Source organism: Pseudophryne corroboree, chromosome 4 (genome assembly GCF_028390025.1).
Source record: "Pseudophryne corroboree isolate aPseCor3 chromosome 4, aPseCor3.hap2, whole genome shotgun sequence".
Taxonomy (NCBI): domain Eukaryota; kingdom Metazoa; phylum Chordata; class Amphibia; order Anura; family Myobatrachidae; genus Pseudophryne; species Pseudophryne corroboree.
This window is the reverse complement of record NC_086447.1, coordinates 65,774,153-65,794,004: the sequence shown is the minus strand read 5'-3', so window position 1 is coordinate 65,794,004 and position 19,852 is coordinate 65,774,153. Positions and strand designations below refer to the sequence as shown.

The 19,852-nt window shown below is 45.7% G+C and overlaps 1 protein-coding gene across 1 annotated transcript in view; it reads right to left on the bottom strand.

Annotated features, from left to right (window-relative positions):
- Positions 1-18,093, bottom strand: part of IL17A (interleukin 17A) — a 35,870-nt gene extending 17,777 nt beyond the window's left edge. The window contains exon 1 of the mRNA XM_063919216.1: positions 18,046-18,093. Within this exon, the coding sequence (XP_063775286.1) occupies positions 18,046-18,093 (48 nt within the window). The remainder of the gene's footprint in view (positions 1-18,045) is intronic.
- Between the last annotated feature and the right edge of the window lie 1,759 nt (positions 18,094-19,852).

Below are 19,852 nucleotides of genomic sequence, written 5' to 3'. Positions count from 1 at the left end.
AGATGAAGAGAAACCTCTCACTGATGCATATAATCAGGAAAATGTTAAACAGATCAATCTGCAGTTAGGAGTATATTTCCCAACTGCTGTCAGGTGGAACAAAATTTTCTCCATTAGACAAAAGGAAGGGGAAACTGCTTCTGACTATTTCCATCGTGCTTTAGAGGAAATGGCTAGGTACACTGGAGTTGTAGACATTGAAGAAAATGTGCACCATAGAGAGGTAGCGGTGTCCGTATTAATGGACGGTTTAAAGGAAGTGTTGAGAACTAGGGTACAAACAACTCAACCTAACTGGAGAGGTATGTCGGTGGCTGCTTTGAGAGAGACCGCTGTCGGGCATGATTGGAACATCATCAGACACAGGGAGTCACAGGGCGATAAGCTGATGGCAGTAAGTATACAGGCCCTTACAACAAGGCCACCTCAGCATAAGCCCCAGACCCCCGACGGTAAGTCGTATGTGGTAAAATGTTATAACTGTCAGAAGGAAGGACATTTTTCACGAAACTGCACCTATAGAAACCCACATAAGGTATATCAACCCCCTAGACCGGAACATGACACACAGTATGACGCACGCAAAAAGGTACCCACCAAAGAGAGACTGGCAGGTCTCTGAAAATTCTCTGTTACCCCCCTCACATATTGTAGCTGCCAACGCGCTGTGGGAGGGCCACAACTTACAATAGGGGCCAGGCCACACCTGTAGTCTGCAGCCAGTGAAATTAATTGCGAGCCTTGGAAATGAACCCGAGGTCACAATTGATGTAGCTGGTAGATCACTACCTTTCCTTGTAGATACGGGGGCGGCCAAGTCAGTGTTAAATTCAACAGTGGGTATGAAAACCACTGTAAAACAATTCCAGCCATGGGAGTAACAGGAGTAGTACAACACTACCCTTTGAGTAAACCAGCAGAGATTACGATAGGGCCTTTATAGACCAAGCACTCCTTCTTGCTAGCTGCATCGGCTCCGACTAATCTACTTGGGAGAGATTTACTGTGCAAGATGGGGTGCGTCATATATTGTACTCCTGGAGGTGTGTTCTTGGATATACCCGAGAATCACGCTCAGGAAGTGCAGGATATGCTAGACTCCCCTCAAAGGTTAATGTCACACACTGCTGTTACAGACAGATGTCCATCCAAGGTAGAGGAAATGATCTCCCAGATACCGGAGTCACTTTGGACCAAGGATGGACAAGACACTGGATTGATGGCAAATGTAGCTCCTGTAGTAGTTCAAGTAAAAGATGGTAGGATAGCTCCAAAAATCCCACAGTATCCTCTGAAGCCAGAGGTGGAGTTAAGAGTTTACCCAGTAATAGAGCACTTGCTACAACAGGGCATTCTGGTTAGAACGTCCAGCACTGCCAATAGTCCCATCTTCCCTGTGAAAAAGAGTGGGGGGAGGGGTTACAGGCTAGTGCAGGATCTAAGGGGGATCAACAAAATAGTTGAGAGCCAATTCCCCGTAGTGCCAAATCCAGCTGTCATCCTTATGCAAATCCCTCCCACTGCAACATTTTTCACTGTGATTGACCTTTGCTCCGCTTTCTTTTCGGTCCCTCTGCACCCTGACAGCCAATATTTGTTTGCATTTACATACAGAGGAGTACAGTACACCTGGATTCGTTTACCACAAGGTTTCATTGACAGCCCAAGGATTTTCTGACAGGCTTTGCATGGTTGTCTACAATCCTTTCAACCTGAGAGCGGATCAGTATTAATACAGTATGTAGATGACTTACTGCTGTGTTCTGATTCACTCGAATCGTCCTTGAGAGACACGAAACAGCGTCTGTTTCATCTTTCTGATACGGGACACAAGGTTTCAAAGGATAAGTTACAGTTATGCCAGACCAAGGTAAAATATTTGGGACATTGCTTGACACAAGGACTGAGACACCTCACCGCTGATAGAATACAGGCGATTCGCGACATGACTCTGCCACAAACCCAGCAACAGATTTGCACTTTCCTAGAATGTGTGGGTACTGCCGCAACTGGATCCCAGGGTTTTCCATACTAGCCTTACCTTTACAAGAGATGGTCTCATCAAACAAACCAGATCGGATTTCGCACACAGATGAGTCCGAACTGGCATTTGAGAGACTCAAACAGTGCCTATCGCAGGCACCAGCATTAGGTATGCCAGATTATGGGAAACCCTTTGAATTGTACGGAACGGAAAGTGCTGGGTGTGCGGCAGGTGTTTTAACCCAGAAACATGGTGATACCAGCAGGCCGGTAGCCTACTACAGCGCTCAGCTAGACACCGTAGCACGATCTCTCCCCACATGCTCGCGAAGTGTTGCAGCGATAGCATTGCTAGTGAGTAAAAGCGAAGATGTAGTGTTGGGACACATCCTGACCATCCATACACCTCATGCAGTGTCAGCCTTACTGAATTCTGCCCAAACCAGACACGTCTCATCTGCACGGTTTACAAGGTGGGAATTAGCACTAATGGCCCCTGTAAACATCACCATAAGGAGATGCAGCGCACTAAATCCTGCAACATATCTCCCAGGTGTGCCTGGACAGGCACAAAGGGTGGGGGATGAGAGTGATGGTGAAGGAGGATTTAGTACAGACACTGACACACATGATTGTATGGAATATTTGACCCAAAATTTCACTGCAAGGCCCAACATCAGTGACAACCCACTGGAAGGTGTAGATTTTACTTTTTACACTGACGGTAGTTGCCACAGACAGACGGACTCGGGAGACTTGTGTACTGGATACGCAGTTGTAGATGACAAAGGTACCATAGAAGCGGAACCCCTGGGCCCACCTCACTCAGCACAAGTTGCTGAGCTGGTCGCCCTAACCAGAGCGTGTGAATTGGCTAAGGGTAAGTCAGCCAATATTTACACGGATTCTAGGTATGCCTTTGGAGTAGTGCATGATTTCGGGGCCCTATGGTGCCTCAGAAATTTCATGACTGCAGCTGGCACACCCGTGGTGCATGCGACCCACATAAAAAAACTTCTAGCAGCGATACAGGAACCTGACAGAGTGGCTGTTAACAAGTGTAAAGCCCACACATACAGCCAAGACCCAGTGTCACTTGGTAACAGCCGGGCAGACGAAGCTGATAAATCAGCAGCCAGCACCCCCATACAGACAGACATCACACAACTGATGGTATTCAATACCGTCAACACACAGAAATTGAGTGAAATGCTAAATTTGTGTTCCCCACAGGAAAAGGCAGTCTGGAGGTCAAAAGGATATGGCCAGGAGTCCTCAGGACTCTGGACAGATGGACAGGGTAAGCCAGTGGCACCCAGAGCATACCTTCCAAGTTTAGCTGAGGCGGCACATGGTCTGACTCATCTAGGCAAAGAAGGTATGTGCAAGTTGGTAAGAGCCTACTGGTGCGCGCCAGGATTTTCTTCTCATGCGGGTAAGAGGGCAATGACATGCCTCACCTGTTTGAGGAAGAATATTGGAAAGGCGATACCAACAGAACCATCCCATATCCCGCCAACGGACGGCCCTTTTCAGGTAATACAAATTGATTTCATACAATTGCCACCTTGTAGAAATTTAAAGTATGTATTGGTTTGTATTGAGGTGTTTTCAAATTGGGTTGAAGCGTTCCCCGCTGCCACAAATACTGCTGTGTTTACTGCAAAGAAAATTGTGCAGGAATTTGTGTGCAGGTATGGTATCCCTAGGATAATTGAAAGCGATAGGGGTACCCAGTTTACAGGTGAAGTCTTTCAGGTAATGTGCAAATTAATGGGAATTAATAGTAAGCTGCATACTCCGTATCGCCCACAGGCGAGTGCGAAAGTGGAAAGAGTAAACAGCACTATTAAGAACAAGTTGAGCAAAGTAATGGCTGAAACTGGATTGTCATGGCCAGAAGCTTTGCCACTTGTACTGTACAGCATCAGAACCACTCCCAGGTCCCCGCTTAACCTGTCACCCTTTGAGATTCTTTTTGGTCGACAACCCCATGTAATGATTGACCCCCAGGATGATTTGAAATGTAACAATGAAGTAACTGTAAAGTATTTGGTTAAGATGAGCAAGCAGTTGAGGAATCAAAACAGCAATCTAAAGCTAGTGATTCCTGATCTGCCAGACAGTAATTGTCATGACATTGAACCTGGGGATTATTTAATGATTCGCAATTTTCTACGCGCAGGTTGCCTGATTGACCGGTGGGAGAAGGACCGTACCAAGTCTTACTGACCAGCACGACAGCATTGAAGGTTGCCGAAAGAGAGACTTGGGTCCACTCGTCCCACTGTAAGAAGGTCGCTGACCCATAGAAAGCCTGTGACAAAGAGCAGAGTGTGGAGGAAACCATATCACTGGAGTGTCTGTTCCGGGAAGGTTGAGACTGTTGTCACGGCACCTGAGCACAGAGAACTACAGGATCAGAGGCGGTTGTCGCGCCAAGTTTTCTTTCCCTCCTAATTATTTTCTTTCCCCCGTTACAACTCTTTCTTTCTCCTCCTGCAAGATGGACTTGCCCCAAGAGACTGCATTCCATGTTTTCCTGTTGACCCTGTTGTTGACCAGAGCAGTCTATTTCGGTGAGAGTACCAGAGAGGTCGAGAAAGGATCTGGAATGGGTTCTGATAACCAGGATGGATTCGTAGAATTCCAAGAGCAACACAATCACCGAGCAAAGGCGAATATCAGAAAACGATCTGGTAGCCATGACACTAAGAGGCATTGTGAAGGATTGTTAGCTGAAGAGAATTGTATCTGTAGGAATTGTGAAAACATAGTTGAGGACGGGTGCATCCAGAGATTTCAGTCCAGCATTAATATCAACATGGACCGTCATCCATTGAGTGACTATCACTCATTAGTGGGTAAGGTTTTAAACCAAATGGAATGCTGGGTGTGCTCACAAGTACCTCAAGGTCAGAGAAAGTCAGGACTAGTGCCATACGCTTTAACGATAGATGAGGCACTTGAATTAAGGGGTGGGAGACCGGTGGACAAGAAATTTAATATTTCTAGGCCTCCTAGTTTGAAGCTCCACCAATATCATGTGGATAGGTCCTTAATATGTTTTAACATTTCCAATCCCCGAAAGCCGGGAAATTGGGAAGTGACATGGAACAACCAAACCATGACATTCTCACACAGAGCCGATAGAATGCCCATAGACTCAGAGCTTATACGCCAAATAGCCAACGGTGGGAGATATTATCAGTATAGGTACACTCTAGGAAGTAGGACCATGCGAGTTGGAGAAGTATCACCAGGATACTGTGCGCATATCATACAGCCTGCTACGTGTACTAGACAAATGAGAGAGTTAGGGATAGGATTTTTCACCTGGAAGGTTTGTAATATGGTGATGTCATATTCTGTCCCATATGTCCTCCCCGATGATGCATATTTCATATGTGGGCGGAAGGCGTATAAGTGGCTTGCCCCAAACTCAGAGGGATTGTGTTACATTGGAAGAGTGTTGCCAGAAGTAATGACCATTACCCATGATAAAATGAAAGACGTTCACCGCAATGCTCAAGCTCCTTACACTCACACTCACTACGAACACATTGTTAAGAGACACCTTATAGATAGGACAGAGCATGCAGCCTCTGATTTGATCCACGAATCCACCGGGATTCAATTCCTACTTGCGTTAGATATCACCCGTACCGCCAGAGGAGTTATAAATTTTAGGTATATAACTGCGCTAGCGAACCTGATAGACAATATCACCGAGATGTATGATGACACCTTCAGGTATACTGGGAGAGAATTGCAAGCTTACAAAACGGAACTGATCCAGCACAGGATGGTTCTCAATTACATCACAGCGGTGACAGGCGGGTATTGTGTCACCCTAGCAACTCAGTATGGCGTGAAGTGCTGTACATATGTCACAAACAGCACCGATGACCCAACCGAGGTCATAGATCAAAAGATGGATGATATCTTGCAATTGAAGTGGGAGTTCCGAAGGAGACACAACCTTACCCTTACTGCTGTGAGTAATGAACTGACCGGCTGGGTTTCATGGTTGAACCCACGCAATTGGTTCTCAGGTTTAGGAGAATGGGCTCAAAATGTTATCGTTAATGTAGGGAAATTTCTCCTTTGTATCCTAGGAGTTGTCATAATGATTGGTTTGATTATGCAGTACCAAATTGATGAGTTTAAGGAGCGAGGGCATTGTTACAACAACTGGTTTAATTTATGACCCATCAATCGCGACAATGTTGTGATAAGATGTGATTCCACGGTCCGTTTCTTTCACCCGTTTCTCCTTTGTTTTCCTCCAAGGTAAAAAGACATCCACCCGGAAGAAGATTTTGATGACCTTTTATACAGACCATTGATGAACTTTTTCACAGACATTTGATGAACTTTTAGAGACTTTAACTTTCTATGGACACTTGAAAAACTTTGCTTGCCACTTACAGCAAAGATACAGCAATCCGGACAAGACATCAACAAGACTTCAACAGACATCCAAGGACAATCACATACATTATCATAAGAATGCATTTATAACGCATGTTTCTTATCTTCATTTCTACGATCTTCAGGTAGTGACACACATAGTCGACAGGTAATATAGGTACATATATTAGCACTCACATATTTTCCACCTTCATGTATCATCAACTAATGTGCACCCCATTTCTTGGAACTAAAAGCCGAAAAGAGCTCGGTAGAGTTTGTTAGTCCACTTACAGACCCTTAATACGGGATAAGAAGGATTCAATGTATACTTCGCAATACCTCGAAGCTTGTACGGCACGATGATACATGACCCCCTCAGACATGAATTTCATACATACATGCTTTTACTATCCCACTAGGTCATACATTTCCCACCTTCTCCTCTCCTCCCTACACCCAATCATATATAGGTATTTCACGGTATTATATATTTTTCTGCTTAAATTGTTTAGATAGTGGCAGTTATTGTTGACTGCCAAAGGGTGGACTGTCAAAGTCGAAAAATATCCTGATGCATATGCCTTGCACTAACCCCATGCACATGCCCGCTGCTCGTGCACTCACTCTGCCGTGCGTGCACATATCCGCAATTTGCGTAAGATCGCTCCGGCGATCACGCGCGTGGTATGCGCATTTACGGTAGAGTTTGTGAACGTGTAGCGTGCGACTCGATCGTAGCATATTTAACCCAAATAGTGTGCTTTGTAGTAAATATTCCCCTAGACAATGTCAGCGAGTATGTTTAGTTTAAACGGTTCCTGGACAGAGAGATTCCTCTTTGAATGATAGGAAGGGTCAGATAAAGGTTGAAAGGTGGTGTCTAGTATCCAGCTGTAGGGTATTTTAAGAGTAACATTCCGGTGCTAGTTAGGAAAGGATCGCTCGCTCCTGCGTATAGTTATGTACAAATGTAGTTTATGAACATTAACTGTATTTGCTGTAAATTACACATGCGGCGGGAATCCTGAGGATACCTCCCACCAGAGCAGTTGGAGAAAGACACAGCCCACCTGTTCAAATCCACCTATGACCTTTGCTATAATGTAGAGACACATTCCTGTGTCCAATGAACAATGAGATACAAGGTACCATTGTATTGTGAATGTATGTTGTGTATATAAAGACCACCATTGCCTGGCCAGCCTCACTCTCTCAGAAGGCTTTCTCTCTGAATGCTGAGGGCTGGATCCAGGACGCGCTTGCGAATCATCCCCACGTATGTATATTTCTCTGTAGCCATTTTGTTATCCATTTTGTTCGCCATTTGTTCCCATTGTGTTCTCATTCTGTTCGCTCTTGTTTGCGATTGTTCGTTATTGTTCATGTATTATTTTCTGTTATTCTGCTTAAATTTCCATGTTAGTTTTTAGTGTATAACTTGTATTGTGTTTCCCTTTTTCTCTAAACCATCCACGGCGGTGTTAGAGCTGCTGTGGTTTTTAAATCCAAACCAGGTCTTGTGTTTTCACTATTTACTGCAAAGGGCTTTTCTTAGCGTCTCAATTGCTCAAACAGCATACACCTTGTTAAGGTTTTTAAGCATTACAACATTACAGTATTTGTCTAAAGGTTTAGAGTATAAGCATATTCTTACAGTGTTTATTTAAAAGGTTTTAAAGGTTATCAACTGCGTGTGCGCTCGCTGTGTGTATTCCGTACACCCAGCGCAGCGTGTGTACGCCAAGTGCGTACCACGTACGATACTCTGTACGCAAATAGCGTACAAAGTGCGTAGCACGTGCACGTGGTCTAGCGGCCATAACGGCTCCACGGTATTAGTATATAGCTTTATGTTTAAAGGTAATAATTGACATTATCAACACGGTGAAAGGGTGCTTAACAGAGAGGGAGGGGCACATAATTGGCGGTTTTCATATTATACAGCGCTGCTGGGGAAAAACAATTTGTCTCCAGGGTTATTGCGCTAGGGTGTGTGCTGGCATACTCTCTCTCTGCCTCTCCAAAGGGCCTTCACAGGGATACTGTCTTCAGGAAAGGGGTTCCCTGTGTGTGTGTGAAGTGTGTCGGTATGCATGTGTCGACATGTTTGACGAGGAAGGCTCGCTTAATGTGGAGGGGGAGTGCTTGAATGTCAGGTAGCCGTTGGCAACGCCGACACTGGAATGGGTGGATATGCTGAATGTCTTGAATGCAAATGTCAATCTATTGCATAAAAGATTAGACAAAGCAGAAGCTAGGGATCAGTCAGGTAGCCTGTCCATGCCTGTCCCTGGGGCGCCAGGTCCTTCTGGGTCTCAGAAGCGCACCATATCCCAGATCGATGACACAGATACCGACACAGATACTGACTCTAGTGTCGACTATGAAGATGCAAAATTACAGCCAAAGGTGGCTAAGGGTATACGGTACATGATTATGGCCATTAAAGAGGTTTTGCATATTACTGAGGAACTCCCTGTCCCTGACACGAGGGTACACATGTATAGGGAAAAGGCCTTAAGTCACTTTTCCATCCTCATTTGAATTAAGTGACTTATGCGGAAAGACATGGGAATCTCCGGATAGGAGACCACAAGTTCCCAAAAGAATTTTCATGGCGTATCCTTTTCCACAAACTGATAGGATACGCTGGGAATCTTCGCCAAAAGTTGACAAGGAGCTGACACGTTTGTCCAAACAGGTGGCACTGCCTTCTCAGGATACGGCTTCCCTCAAGGAACCTGCTGATCGCAGGCAGGAAATTACCTTTAAGCACATTTACAATCATTCCGGTACTATTGCTCGACCGGCTATGGCGTCGGCCTGGGTTTGTAGTGCGGTTGTAGCATGGGCAGGTTCCTTATCTACGGAAATTTACACCTTAGATAGGGACGCCATTCAAATGACCATAGAGCATATCAGAGATGCTGCCTTGTATATGAGGGATGCTCAGAGAGACATTTGTTTATTAAGCTCCAGAATAAATGCTATGTCTATTTCTGCTACGCGGCTCTTGTGGACCCGACAGTGGACGGGAGATGCCGATTCAAAGCGGCATATGGAGTCCTTGCCTTACAAAGGGGTGGAGTTGTTTGGAGAAGGCCTCTCGGATCTTGTCTCTACGGCTACGGCTGGTAAGTCAAATTTCTAACCTTATGTCCCCCTGCAGCATACAAAAAAGGCACCTCATTATCAAATGCAGTCCTTTCGTTCCAATAAAAACAAGAAGATACGTGGATCATCCTTTGTTGCCAGAGGGAAAGGCAGGGGGAAAAAGCTGCACACAGCTAGTTCCCAAGAGCAGAAGTCCTCCCCTGCGTCTGCAAAGTCCACCGCATGACGCTGGGGCATTCCGGGGGGAGGCAGATCTGGTGGAGGCTCGTCTTCGATTTTTCAGCCACGTCTGGGTTCACTCGCAGGTGGATCCCTGGGCATTAGAGATTGTTTTCCAGGGATACAGGCTGGAATTCGAAGACTTGCCTCCTCGCCGATTTTTCAAATCGGCTCTGCCGGCTTCCCCATCAGAGAGGGAGCTGGTGTTGGCAGCAATCCAAAAATTGTATCTTTAACAGGTGATTGTCACAGTTCCTCATCTCCAGCAAGGAGAGGGTTATTACTCAACCCTGTTTGTGGTCCCGAAACCGGACGGTTCGGTCAGACCCATTTTAAACCTGAAATCTCTGAACCTGTACTTGAAGAGGTTCAAGTTCAAAATGGAATCACTCAGGGCAGTCATCGCTAGCCTGGAAGGGGGGGATTGGATGGTGTCCCTGAACATAAAGGATGCTTACCTTCATGTTCCGATATTCCCCCCGCATCAGGCGTTCCTGAGATTTGCAGTGCAGGACTGTCACTACCAATTTCAGACGTTGCCGTTTGGGCTTTCCACGGCCACGAGAATTTTCACCAAGGTAATGGCGGAAATGATGGTACTTTTGCGCAGGCAGGGGGTCACAATTATCCCATACTTGGACGATCTCCTCATAAAGGCGAGATCTCGGGAGAGGTTGCTGGACGGCGTGTCTCTGTCCATGAAGAAGTTGCAGTTACACGGCTGGATTCTCAATATACCGAAGTCCCAGCTAGTCCCTACAACGCGTCTGACCTTTTTGGGGCTGATTCTAGACACAGACCAGAAAAAGGTTTTTCTTCCTATCGAAAAGGTTCAGGAACTCATAGCCATGGTCAGGAACCTATTAAAACCAAAAAAGGTTTCAGGGCATCATTGCACGCGGGTCCTGGGGAAGATGGTGGCTTCCTACGAGGCCATCCCTTTCGGCATGTTCCATGCGAGGACCTTTCAATGGGACCTTTTGGACAAGTGGTCCGGGTCCCATTTACAAATGCATCTAAGGATCACACTGTCTCCCAGGACCAGGGTATATCTCCTGTGGTGGCTGAACAGTGCTCACCTACTAGAAGGCCGCAGGTTCGGCATTCAGGACTGGGTCCTGGTGACCATGGACGCAAGCCTCCGAGGCTGGGGAGCAGTGACACTGGGAAGAAATTTCCAAGGTCTCTGGTCAAGCCTAGAGTCTTGTCTCCACATCAACATCCTGGAGTTGAGGGCCATATACAACGCCCTGCGTCAAGCGGAGGAATTGCTTCGGAGAAAACCGGTTCTGATTCAGTCAGACAATGTCACGGCAGTGGCTCATATAAACCGCCAAGGCGGAACAAGGAGCAGAATGGCCATGGCAGAAGCGACCAGGATTCTACGCTGGGCGGAAGGCCATGTAAGCGTGCTGTCAGCGGTGTTCATCCCGGGGGTGGACAACTGGGAGGCGGACTTCCTCAGCAGGCACGACCTGCTTCCGGGAGAGTGGGGACTTCATCAAGAAGTCTTCGCTCAGATCACGGATCGTTGGGGACTGCCTCAAATCGACATGATGGCATCCCGTCTCAACAAAAAGCTAAAGCGGTATTGCGCCAGGTCAAGGGACCCTCAGGCGGTAGCGGTAGACGCTCTGGTGACACCTTTGGTGTTCAGATCGGGTTATGTGTTTCCTCCTCTTCCTCTCATACCCAAGGTGTTGAGAATAATACGAAGAAGCAGGGTCAGAACAATACTCATTGTTCCGGATTGGCCACGGGGGACTTGGTATCCGGAGCTGCAAGAGTTGCTCGCAGGGGATCCGTGGCCTCTTCCTCTAAGGCAGGACCTGCTGCGGCAGGGGCCCTGTCTGTTCCAAGACTTACCGCGGCTGCGTTTGATGGCATGGCGGTTGAACGCCGGATCCTAGCGGAAAAAGGAATTCCGGAGGAAATCATTCCTACCCTGATCAAGGCTAGGAAAGACGTGACGTTAAAACATTATCACCGTATATGGCGGAAATATGTTTCTTGGTGTGAGGCCAGAGCTGCTCCTACGGAGGAGTTCCATTTGGGCCGTCTACTCCACTTCCTTCAAACAGGAGTGACTTTGGGCCTAAAATTAGGATCCATAAAGGTTCAGATTTCGGCCTTATCCATTTTCTTTCAAAGAGAATTGGCCTCTATTCCTGAAGTACAGACCTTTGTGAAGGGAGTGCTGCATATTCAGCCTCCTTTTGTGCCTCCGGTGGCGCCTTGTGATCTTAACGTGGTGTTACGTTTCCTCAAGTCACCTTGGTTTGAACCACTCAAAACTGTGGACTTGAAATACCTCACGTGGAAAGTGGTCATGTTGTTGGCGTTAGCTTCGGCAAGACGTGTTTCCGAATTGGCGGCTTTATCACATAAAAGCCCATACTTGGTTTTTCACGTGGATTGGGCAGAGTGAGGACTCGCCCTCACTTTCTGCCAAAAGTGGTCTCATTTTTTCATGTGAACCAACCTATTGTCGTGCCTGTGGCTACACGGGACTTGGAGGATTCCGAGTCCCTGGATGTAGTCAGGGCTTTGAAGATTTATGTGACCAGAACGGCTAGAATCAGGAAGACTGAAGCTTTGTTCGTTCTGTATGCGGCCAACAAGGTTGGCGCTCCTGCTTCAAAGCAGACTATTGCTCGCTGGATCTGTAACACGATTCAGCAGGCGCATTCTACAGCAGGATTGCCGTTACCGAAATCGGTTAAGGCCCACTCCACTAGGAAAGTGGGCTCTTCTTGGGCGGCTGCCCGAGGGGTCTCGGCATTACAGTTGTGCCGAGCAGCTACTTGGTCGGGGACAAACACCTTTGCAAAGTTCTATAAGTTTGATACCCTGGCTGAGGAGGACCTCCTGTTTGCTCAATCGGTGCTGCAGAGTCATCCGCACTCTCCTGCCCGTTTGGGAGCTTTGGTATAATCCCCATGGTCCTTACGGAGTCCCAGCATCCTCAAGGACGTTAGAGAAAATAAGATTTTACTTACCGGTAAATCTATTTCATGTAGTCCGCAGAGGATGCTGGGCGCCCGTCCCAAGTGCGGACTTCTTCTGCAAGACTTGTATATAGTTATTGCTTACATAAGGGTTATGCTATAGTTTTCGGTGGTACCGTGGCTATGTTGTTGTTCATACTGTTAACTGGGTAAGTTTATCACAAGTTATACGGTGTGATTGGTGTGGCTGGTATGAATCTCGCCCTTAGATTTACAAAAATCCTTCCTCGTACTGTCCATCTCCACTGGGCATAGTTTCCCTAACTGAGGTCTGGAGGAGGGGCATAGAGGGAGGAGCCAGTGCACACCCAGAGTCCAAAGCTTTCTTAAAGTGCCCTATCTCCTGCAGAGCCCGTCTATTCCCCATGGTCCTTACGAAGTCCCAGCATCCTCTACGGACTAGGAGAAATAGATTTACCGGTAAGTAAAATCTTATTTTCAATGCAAGACTTTTCAGCATCTAATTTAAAAACCATTTTACTTCGAAATCCTTATTGAGACCCCTAGGGCTCAATGTTTTTAATGAATAAATCAATTGCATTTCTGTCTTGGCCAATCTACCTGCCACATCATTACATCGCCAGTTCCCCTTCACTTGTTTAAGGGCCCCGAATGATGTTATATCCCCACAATTTCTATTATGGACACTATCAAAATGTGCGGATAGTGCGTGGGTCTCCAACCCCTTCCTAATGTTCCGCAGATGTTCTGCAAACCTTATCTTTAGATTTCTGGAGGTCCGCCCGATATAAAACATACCACAACTGCACCTGATAAAATAAATTACGTTCCTGGTGGAACAAGTTATGAATTCCTCTATTTTGTGGGTTTGTCCATTTATAGTTACTTCTGAACATTTATTTTCTCCTTTCACAGTCTTGCACAGACTACAAGATCCACACCTGATAAGGTGCGCATTTGCTTTTGGAGGGAACATCGCACTTCTAACCAGATTATTTTTAATATTTCTTGCCTTCCGGTATATAAATCGTGGTTTTGGGGGAATAATATCCTTTAATAGAGGGTCACCTTTTAATATTGACCAGTGTGATCTAATGATACCCTCTATTTGTTTGTGCTGTATATTGTAGCCTGATATAAAGGCCAATGAGAAATACCTCTTATTAGTGTCCTCTTCCATTTCCATTCCTAGGTTCCTTTGATGCAAGAAGAACATCCCTATTGATCTTCCCACAACTTTCTTTAGCTTTATTAATACTTTGGTCAGTGCCATAACTAGGCATTTTAGCGCTGTGTGCAAGAAACGGCATTGGCGCCCCCCCACACATGCAAGATAGGGGCAGTGAAAAATATATAGGGGCATGGCTTCATGGAGAAGGGGCATGGCCACAAAATAATACCAATTCATACTACGGTGCACAGTAGTCTCCATTATTCAAATTACGCTGCACAGTAGCGCCACTACACCAGGTAGAGCCCCTTTTACACATTACAGCAGACAGTCCCCCTTTTTACACATTACGGCAGACAGCGTCCCCTTTTTTTACACATTATGGCAGACAGCGTCCCCCTTTTTACACATTACAGCAGACAGTGTCCCCTTTTTTTTATACATTATGGCAGACAGCGTCCCCCTTTTTTACACATTACGGCAGACAGTGTCCCCTTTCTACACATTACGGCAGACAGCGTCCCCTTTTTTACACAGTACGGCAGACAGCATCCCCTTTTTACACAGTACGGCAGACAGCATCCCCTTTTTACACATTACAGCAGACCGCGTCCCCTTTTTTACACATTACAGCAGACAGCGTCCCCTTTTTACACATTAAGGCAGACAGTGTCCCCCTTTTTACACATTACGGCAGACAGCGTCCCCCTTTTTACACATTGCGGCAGCCAGTCCCCCTTTTTACACATTACGGCAGACGGTGTCCCCCTTTTTACACATTGCGGCAGCCAGTCCCCCTTTTTACACATTATGGCAGACGGTGTCCCCTTTTTTTACACATTATGGCAGACAGCGTCCCCTTTTTTTTACACATTATGGCAAACAGCGTCCCCCTTTTTTACACATTACGGCAGACAGCGTCCCCTTTTTACACATTACTGCAGACAGCATCCCCTTTTTTACACAGTACAGCAGACAGCATCCCCTTTTTACACAGTACGGCAGACAGCGTCCCCTTTTTACACATTACAGCAGACAGCGTTCTCTTTTTTACACATTACAGCAGACAGCGTTCCCTTTTTTACACATTACAGCAGGCAGCGTCCCCTTTTTACACATTACGGCAGACAGCGTCCCCCTTTTTACACATTACGGCAGACAGCATCCCCCTTTTTACACATTGCGGCAGCCAGTCCCCCTTTTTAAACATTACGGCAGACGGTGTCCCCCTTTTTACACATTGCGGCAGATAGAGAAAGAGAGAGAGAGAGAGATACTTACCATCTCCCCGCGGGCAGTCAGGCTCCTCGTGCTGGCAGCTCCCTCGGTGCAGGCAGCGGAGAAGGAGGAGGAGGGAGGGGGACTGGAGCCGCAGCAGCGCTATGTAATTGGTACAGGCACCGCTGCAGCAGCCCCCTCTCCTTCCATATAGGCTGCCCGGCGCTGCTGTGAATGCTGGGATGAAGGAAGCGCATCCCAGCATTCACAGCAGCACCGGGCAGCCTATACGGAAGGAGAGGGGGCTGCTGCAGCGGTGCTACTACCAATTACATAGCACTGCTGCGGCTCCAGTCCCCCTCCCTCCTCCTCCTTAACCGCTGCCCGGCGCTACTCTCTCCTCTCCAGCGCGGCGCACGGCACACAGCAGAGGCGGCATGTAATGAGTCAATTAGACTCATTACATGCCGCTGGCCGCTGCGCCCTCAGGGCAACTGCGCTGTGTGCCAGGCACACCTGGCACACACGTAGTTACGGCCCTGACTTTGGTCCCTATAGCCACTCTGTTTAAACTTACTGATCATTAAATCTGCCTGCTCCTTATAAACTTGTCATTATGGAGTTTATTCCCATTTAGTTTATAGTCTCTCAAATAGATAATCGTATAAAGGAGTGAGGGACCACAAGAAAAATGGTGGTAATCATACTTCCGATATTCTGGTCCGATCACGTGACCTACCGAATATAGTGACTGCAAGGGATAACGAAGCAGTAGGGAATGGGAGATACTGTTCTTAAGTGGGGAGACCCTGGGGATTATTATTTCTTAGGGAATAGAGACCCTGTTTTTCCCGAAATGTCCGATCACGTGACCGGATCGGTTCTAGTAAGAATGGCCGCGGGAGGACTTTCAGGGGTCAGAATATTGCCAGCAATAGGAGTAACATAGGGACGGAACTAATGTTAAGGTAATATTGGGGAAGGAGCTCTGAGGGCACTTTACACATGGATTGTACTTCCTGTCCCCGGATAATAAAAGTATGAATTAAATTAGGGATTTTGTGTTTTATGTTAAAATAAAACTTGGAGAATCATGTAAAATGAAATTAGTTTTGAATTATGAGATTTTTATGTTTTATATTGTTGTATTTTAATTTGTAAATTAGTGTGGCTCCTCCCAGTAATTAAGGGAGAGTACCTGAGGGGTATATATACCTGGTACAGGAGGCACTCATATTTATGCCTTGAAAAAGATCAGAACCACTGATTGAAACGTGTTGGCTGATGAGAGGGACAGAACGGCAACCTGACCAGACTAGGAGAAGACGGGTGACCTATTCTTGGAGCTGAAATCTTCCCCGGGGATTTTTTTGGAACATCTATTGGTTCCTTTTATGTGTACCTATATACTCCGTAAATCTGGTAGGAAGCCACCCTCATAAGTGTTCATGTGGATGTAACATCTATGGATCATTCATTATATCCTTGCATGGATATTTTATTATGAACTTTTTAAAAATTAAAAAAAAAAATCTTGTTTATTAAGAATTATATGTCTGCCTGTTATGAGTGAATCATAGGTTGTTAGAGATATATGATGAACATTTCTTGTGAATATGCTGCACTAGATTGTCTCTTTCTATTTTTACATGTTTACCTACCCGGATATTATATCTCATATTAATTAAGAAGAAATAAGCAGATTGAAAGAGCTCCGCCCATTCACAAGTTAAGTAGAAATATATGGTATTATTGACTTATTAGGAGGCGCAGAGAAGGGGTTTTCCCCATTCTTTATATATTAGAAAAACTAAAACACAGATGGTGCATTCTAGAGTTTTACATTTATAACTCTCTCTCTCTCTCTCTCTCTCTCTCTCTCTCTCTCTCTCTCTCTCCAGTATATGTGTGTATATATATATATATATATATATATACTGTATATACTGTATATGTGAAATATATATGTGAAAGTGGGGAGATAAACTATTCATACCTACATACATGTGACAGTAGGGAGACACAGGCACCTACTAGGTGTAGTATTATAGAAAATAAAATTGTATATCAAACATGATATTGAAATATAAATAAAGGTGTGGTCATTCCAGCGCTATGCATAAACGTATTGATCTGTATAATCTTTTTGGTGGAACATCAAATACCAGGATTCTGCAATATGGTCATTTTCAGGGTATCCATATGTAATGAGAAAAGTAGAAACCAATAGTGCAGTACCGAGTATGCAGTAATTTTGAATTGATCAAATAGAGGGATAAAAAATACATACATTACGAAATATAGAAACACGCTTATCTGAATGTCCCCAGACAGGGTATCTTTAACTGGAACCAGCAAATCGTAGAAGTGTCAAATTTTTCCAACACGTTTTGGCCTAAAGTGACTTCATCAGGAGGGTGTACATAGACACACACCCTTTCCGAGAGAGATGAGCAAGAAAACTTTGGATGTTGGGCAACCATATTAAGGAGTGATGTGTGTAATCGCACATTCTGACCACATTACAGTATATTGCTGTTATTATGGTCATGAGACTCCCAAGAATATACAGGGATGGGGGCATTATGGCTTTACTGCATGTCCCAATTGTTTTCCCATTTGTCCCATTTTATCACAGCACTATCATTACCATCCCTATAAATCTTCCACTCACAAGTTTTATTTTATGATATACAAAATCCTAATTCAGATTTGTTAATTGGCAAGATGAATTACAGGTGGTTGGACATACTGGGGTTCACGCAGAATTGTGCTCCATAACTGTGTGTGCCAGAAACGTAGAGTAGGAAATGGCAAGCCTGAGATATATGTTGAACATGCTCAGTAAAGACCAGGAATAAGTCAAAGCAAAACCCAAGCATATCCCAGAAGAACAGGTACTAGACCATGGAGAATAAAATCATGTGATCCAGCTCCTTTAGGAAATGCACTTACCAGACACCTCTGATACTCTTGATCACCAGCTTCTCCTTCACACTCCATGCTATTAGTCTATGTGATTCTGCCCTCTTGCTTCACTGACCATTCCTCTTTTTGCCTCTATCTCTAACACCACTTCCCGCCCCTTTTCTATACATGTCCATGCTACCCAAGGTTCCATCTTTGGACCCATCCTCTTCTCACTTTACGTTTCCTCCCTTGGAAAGCTCATTAGCTCCTTTGGTTTGGCAATATCACCTTTACACTGATGACACTCCAATGTACCAATCCTGACCTCCAATGTACCTATCCTGAGTCCTCGCTTTGATCTCTCCAAGTCTTCTGCCCTCTCATCCTGGATGGCCCAGCGTTTAAGCTGAACTCATTAACTTCTCCCTCCCAGGGCCCCATGCTTTCCCCCTCTCTCTTTCTGTTGATTACATCTCCCTCCTGACAGCCCCCCAAGAATTTACTGAGCCATAATCTATATTTATCTTCTCTTGTACTATGTTGGATGGTTTTATGGTTAAAAAATAAATATTGTCGCCATTAACCACACCCCTCTTCTCCGCAAACTGCGTCAGTAGATGGCGTATTGGCTCACGCAGAGGTTCTCATGTATATAAATATACATATAGTGAAGATGAACAGTCTCCCTAGGCTGTTATATCTCTTTCAAACCATCCCTTCGAAACTCCCCCCTAAATTCTTAGCTGAAGCACACAAGGCGATAAGCCACTTCATTTGGGGCGGACGGAAACCTAGGTTCAAGCATAGCCATTTGTCTAGACTGAAATCTCAAGGCGGACAACAACTGCCTATGATTTCTGCATACTATCATGCCACACTACTGAATAGGATTGTAGATTGGTCCCGCCCCAGTCCATATAGGAAACAGTGGGTTGATCTGGAGGCTTCTTCCACTAATCTTAATTTACAAGCAGTGCCCTGGTCTCCTAAATTCAGCCGCTCATTCCATCCCACTGTGGGGCCCACTTTAGCTTTATGGCGGACACTTCGTTACAAGATGGGAGTCTCGTCTAGACGAACATCCCTTATACCTATTTTCGATAACCCGCTGTTCCCCCCGGGAAGGTCCAATACGATTGCTTCTAGATGGGAGAAGGCGGGTGTGACTAGGGTGATTCACTTGCTTGCACATGGCAAACTCAAAACATTCTCTGAGATACAGGCAGCGGGCGATATACCTGCTAAGGACTACTGGTTCTACCTCCAGGTGCGCCATTTCATTACCTCGCAGAAAGGAGCGATAGACCTATATAAGGCTCTTACTCCCTTCGAATCCATGTGCAATCAGGAGATGGCCCCCTCACATGTAGTGCAGGGTATTTACAAAATCCTTCTGCGGGGCTACTTCCCTGCTGTTCCTTCTTTCTGTGATGCTTGGGATAAAGACTTACTACATCGGGGAATCAAGATCCACTGGGACACACATTGCAAGGTTATGGCACAATGCTCCACTAGCCTGGAAGTTGTGGAAACACAATACAAATTACTGACGAGATGGTACAGGTGCCCGTCTCTTCTACATAAATTTTACCCCTCAGTTTCTCCCCTGTGCTGGTGATGTGGTAGGGGTACTGGTACGTTGATCCACATTTGGTGGGACTGCCCGTCTATTGCCCCCTTCTGGAGCACAATTATTAAACTATCAATAGAAATTCTGGGAGGCCCAGTGCCAACGAGTCCGGATTTTTGGCTTCTATCACACTCAAATATCCCCCTGTCTCACTACAAGAGGTCCCTCCTTAAACACTTAAATAACGCGGCAAGAGCTGTACTCCCAGTACACTGGCGGTCC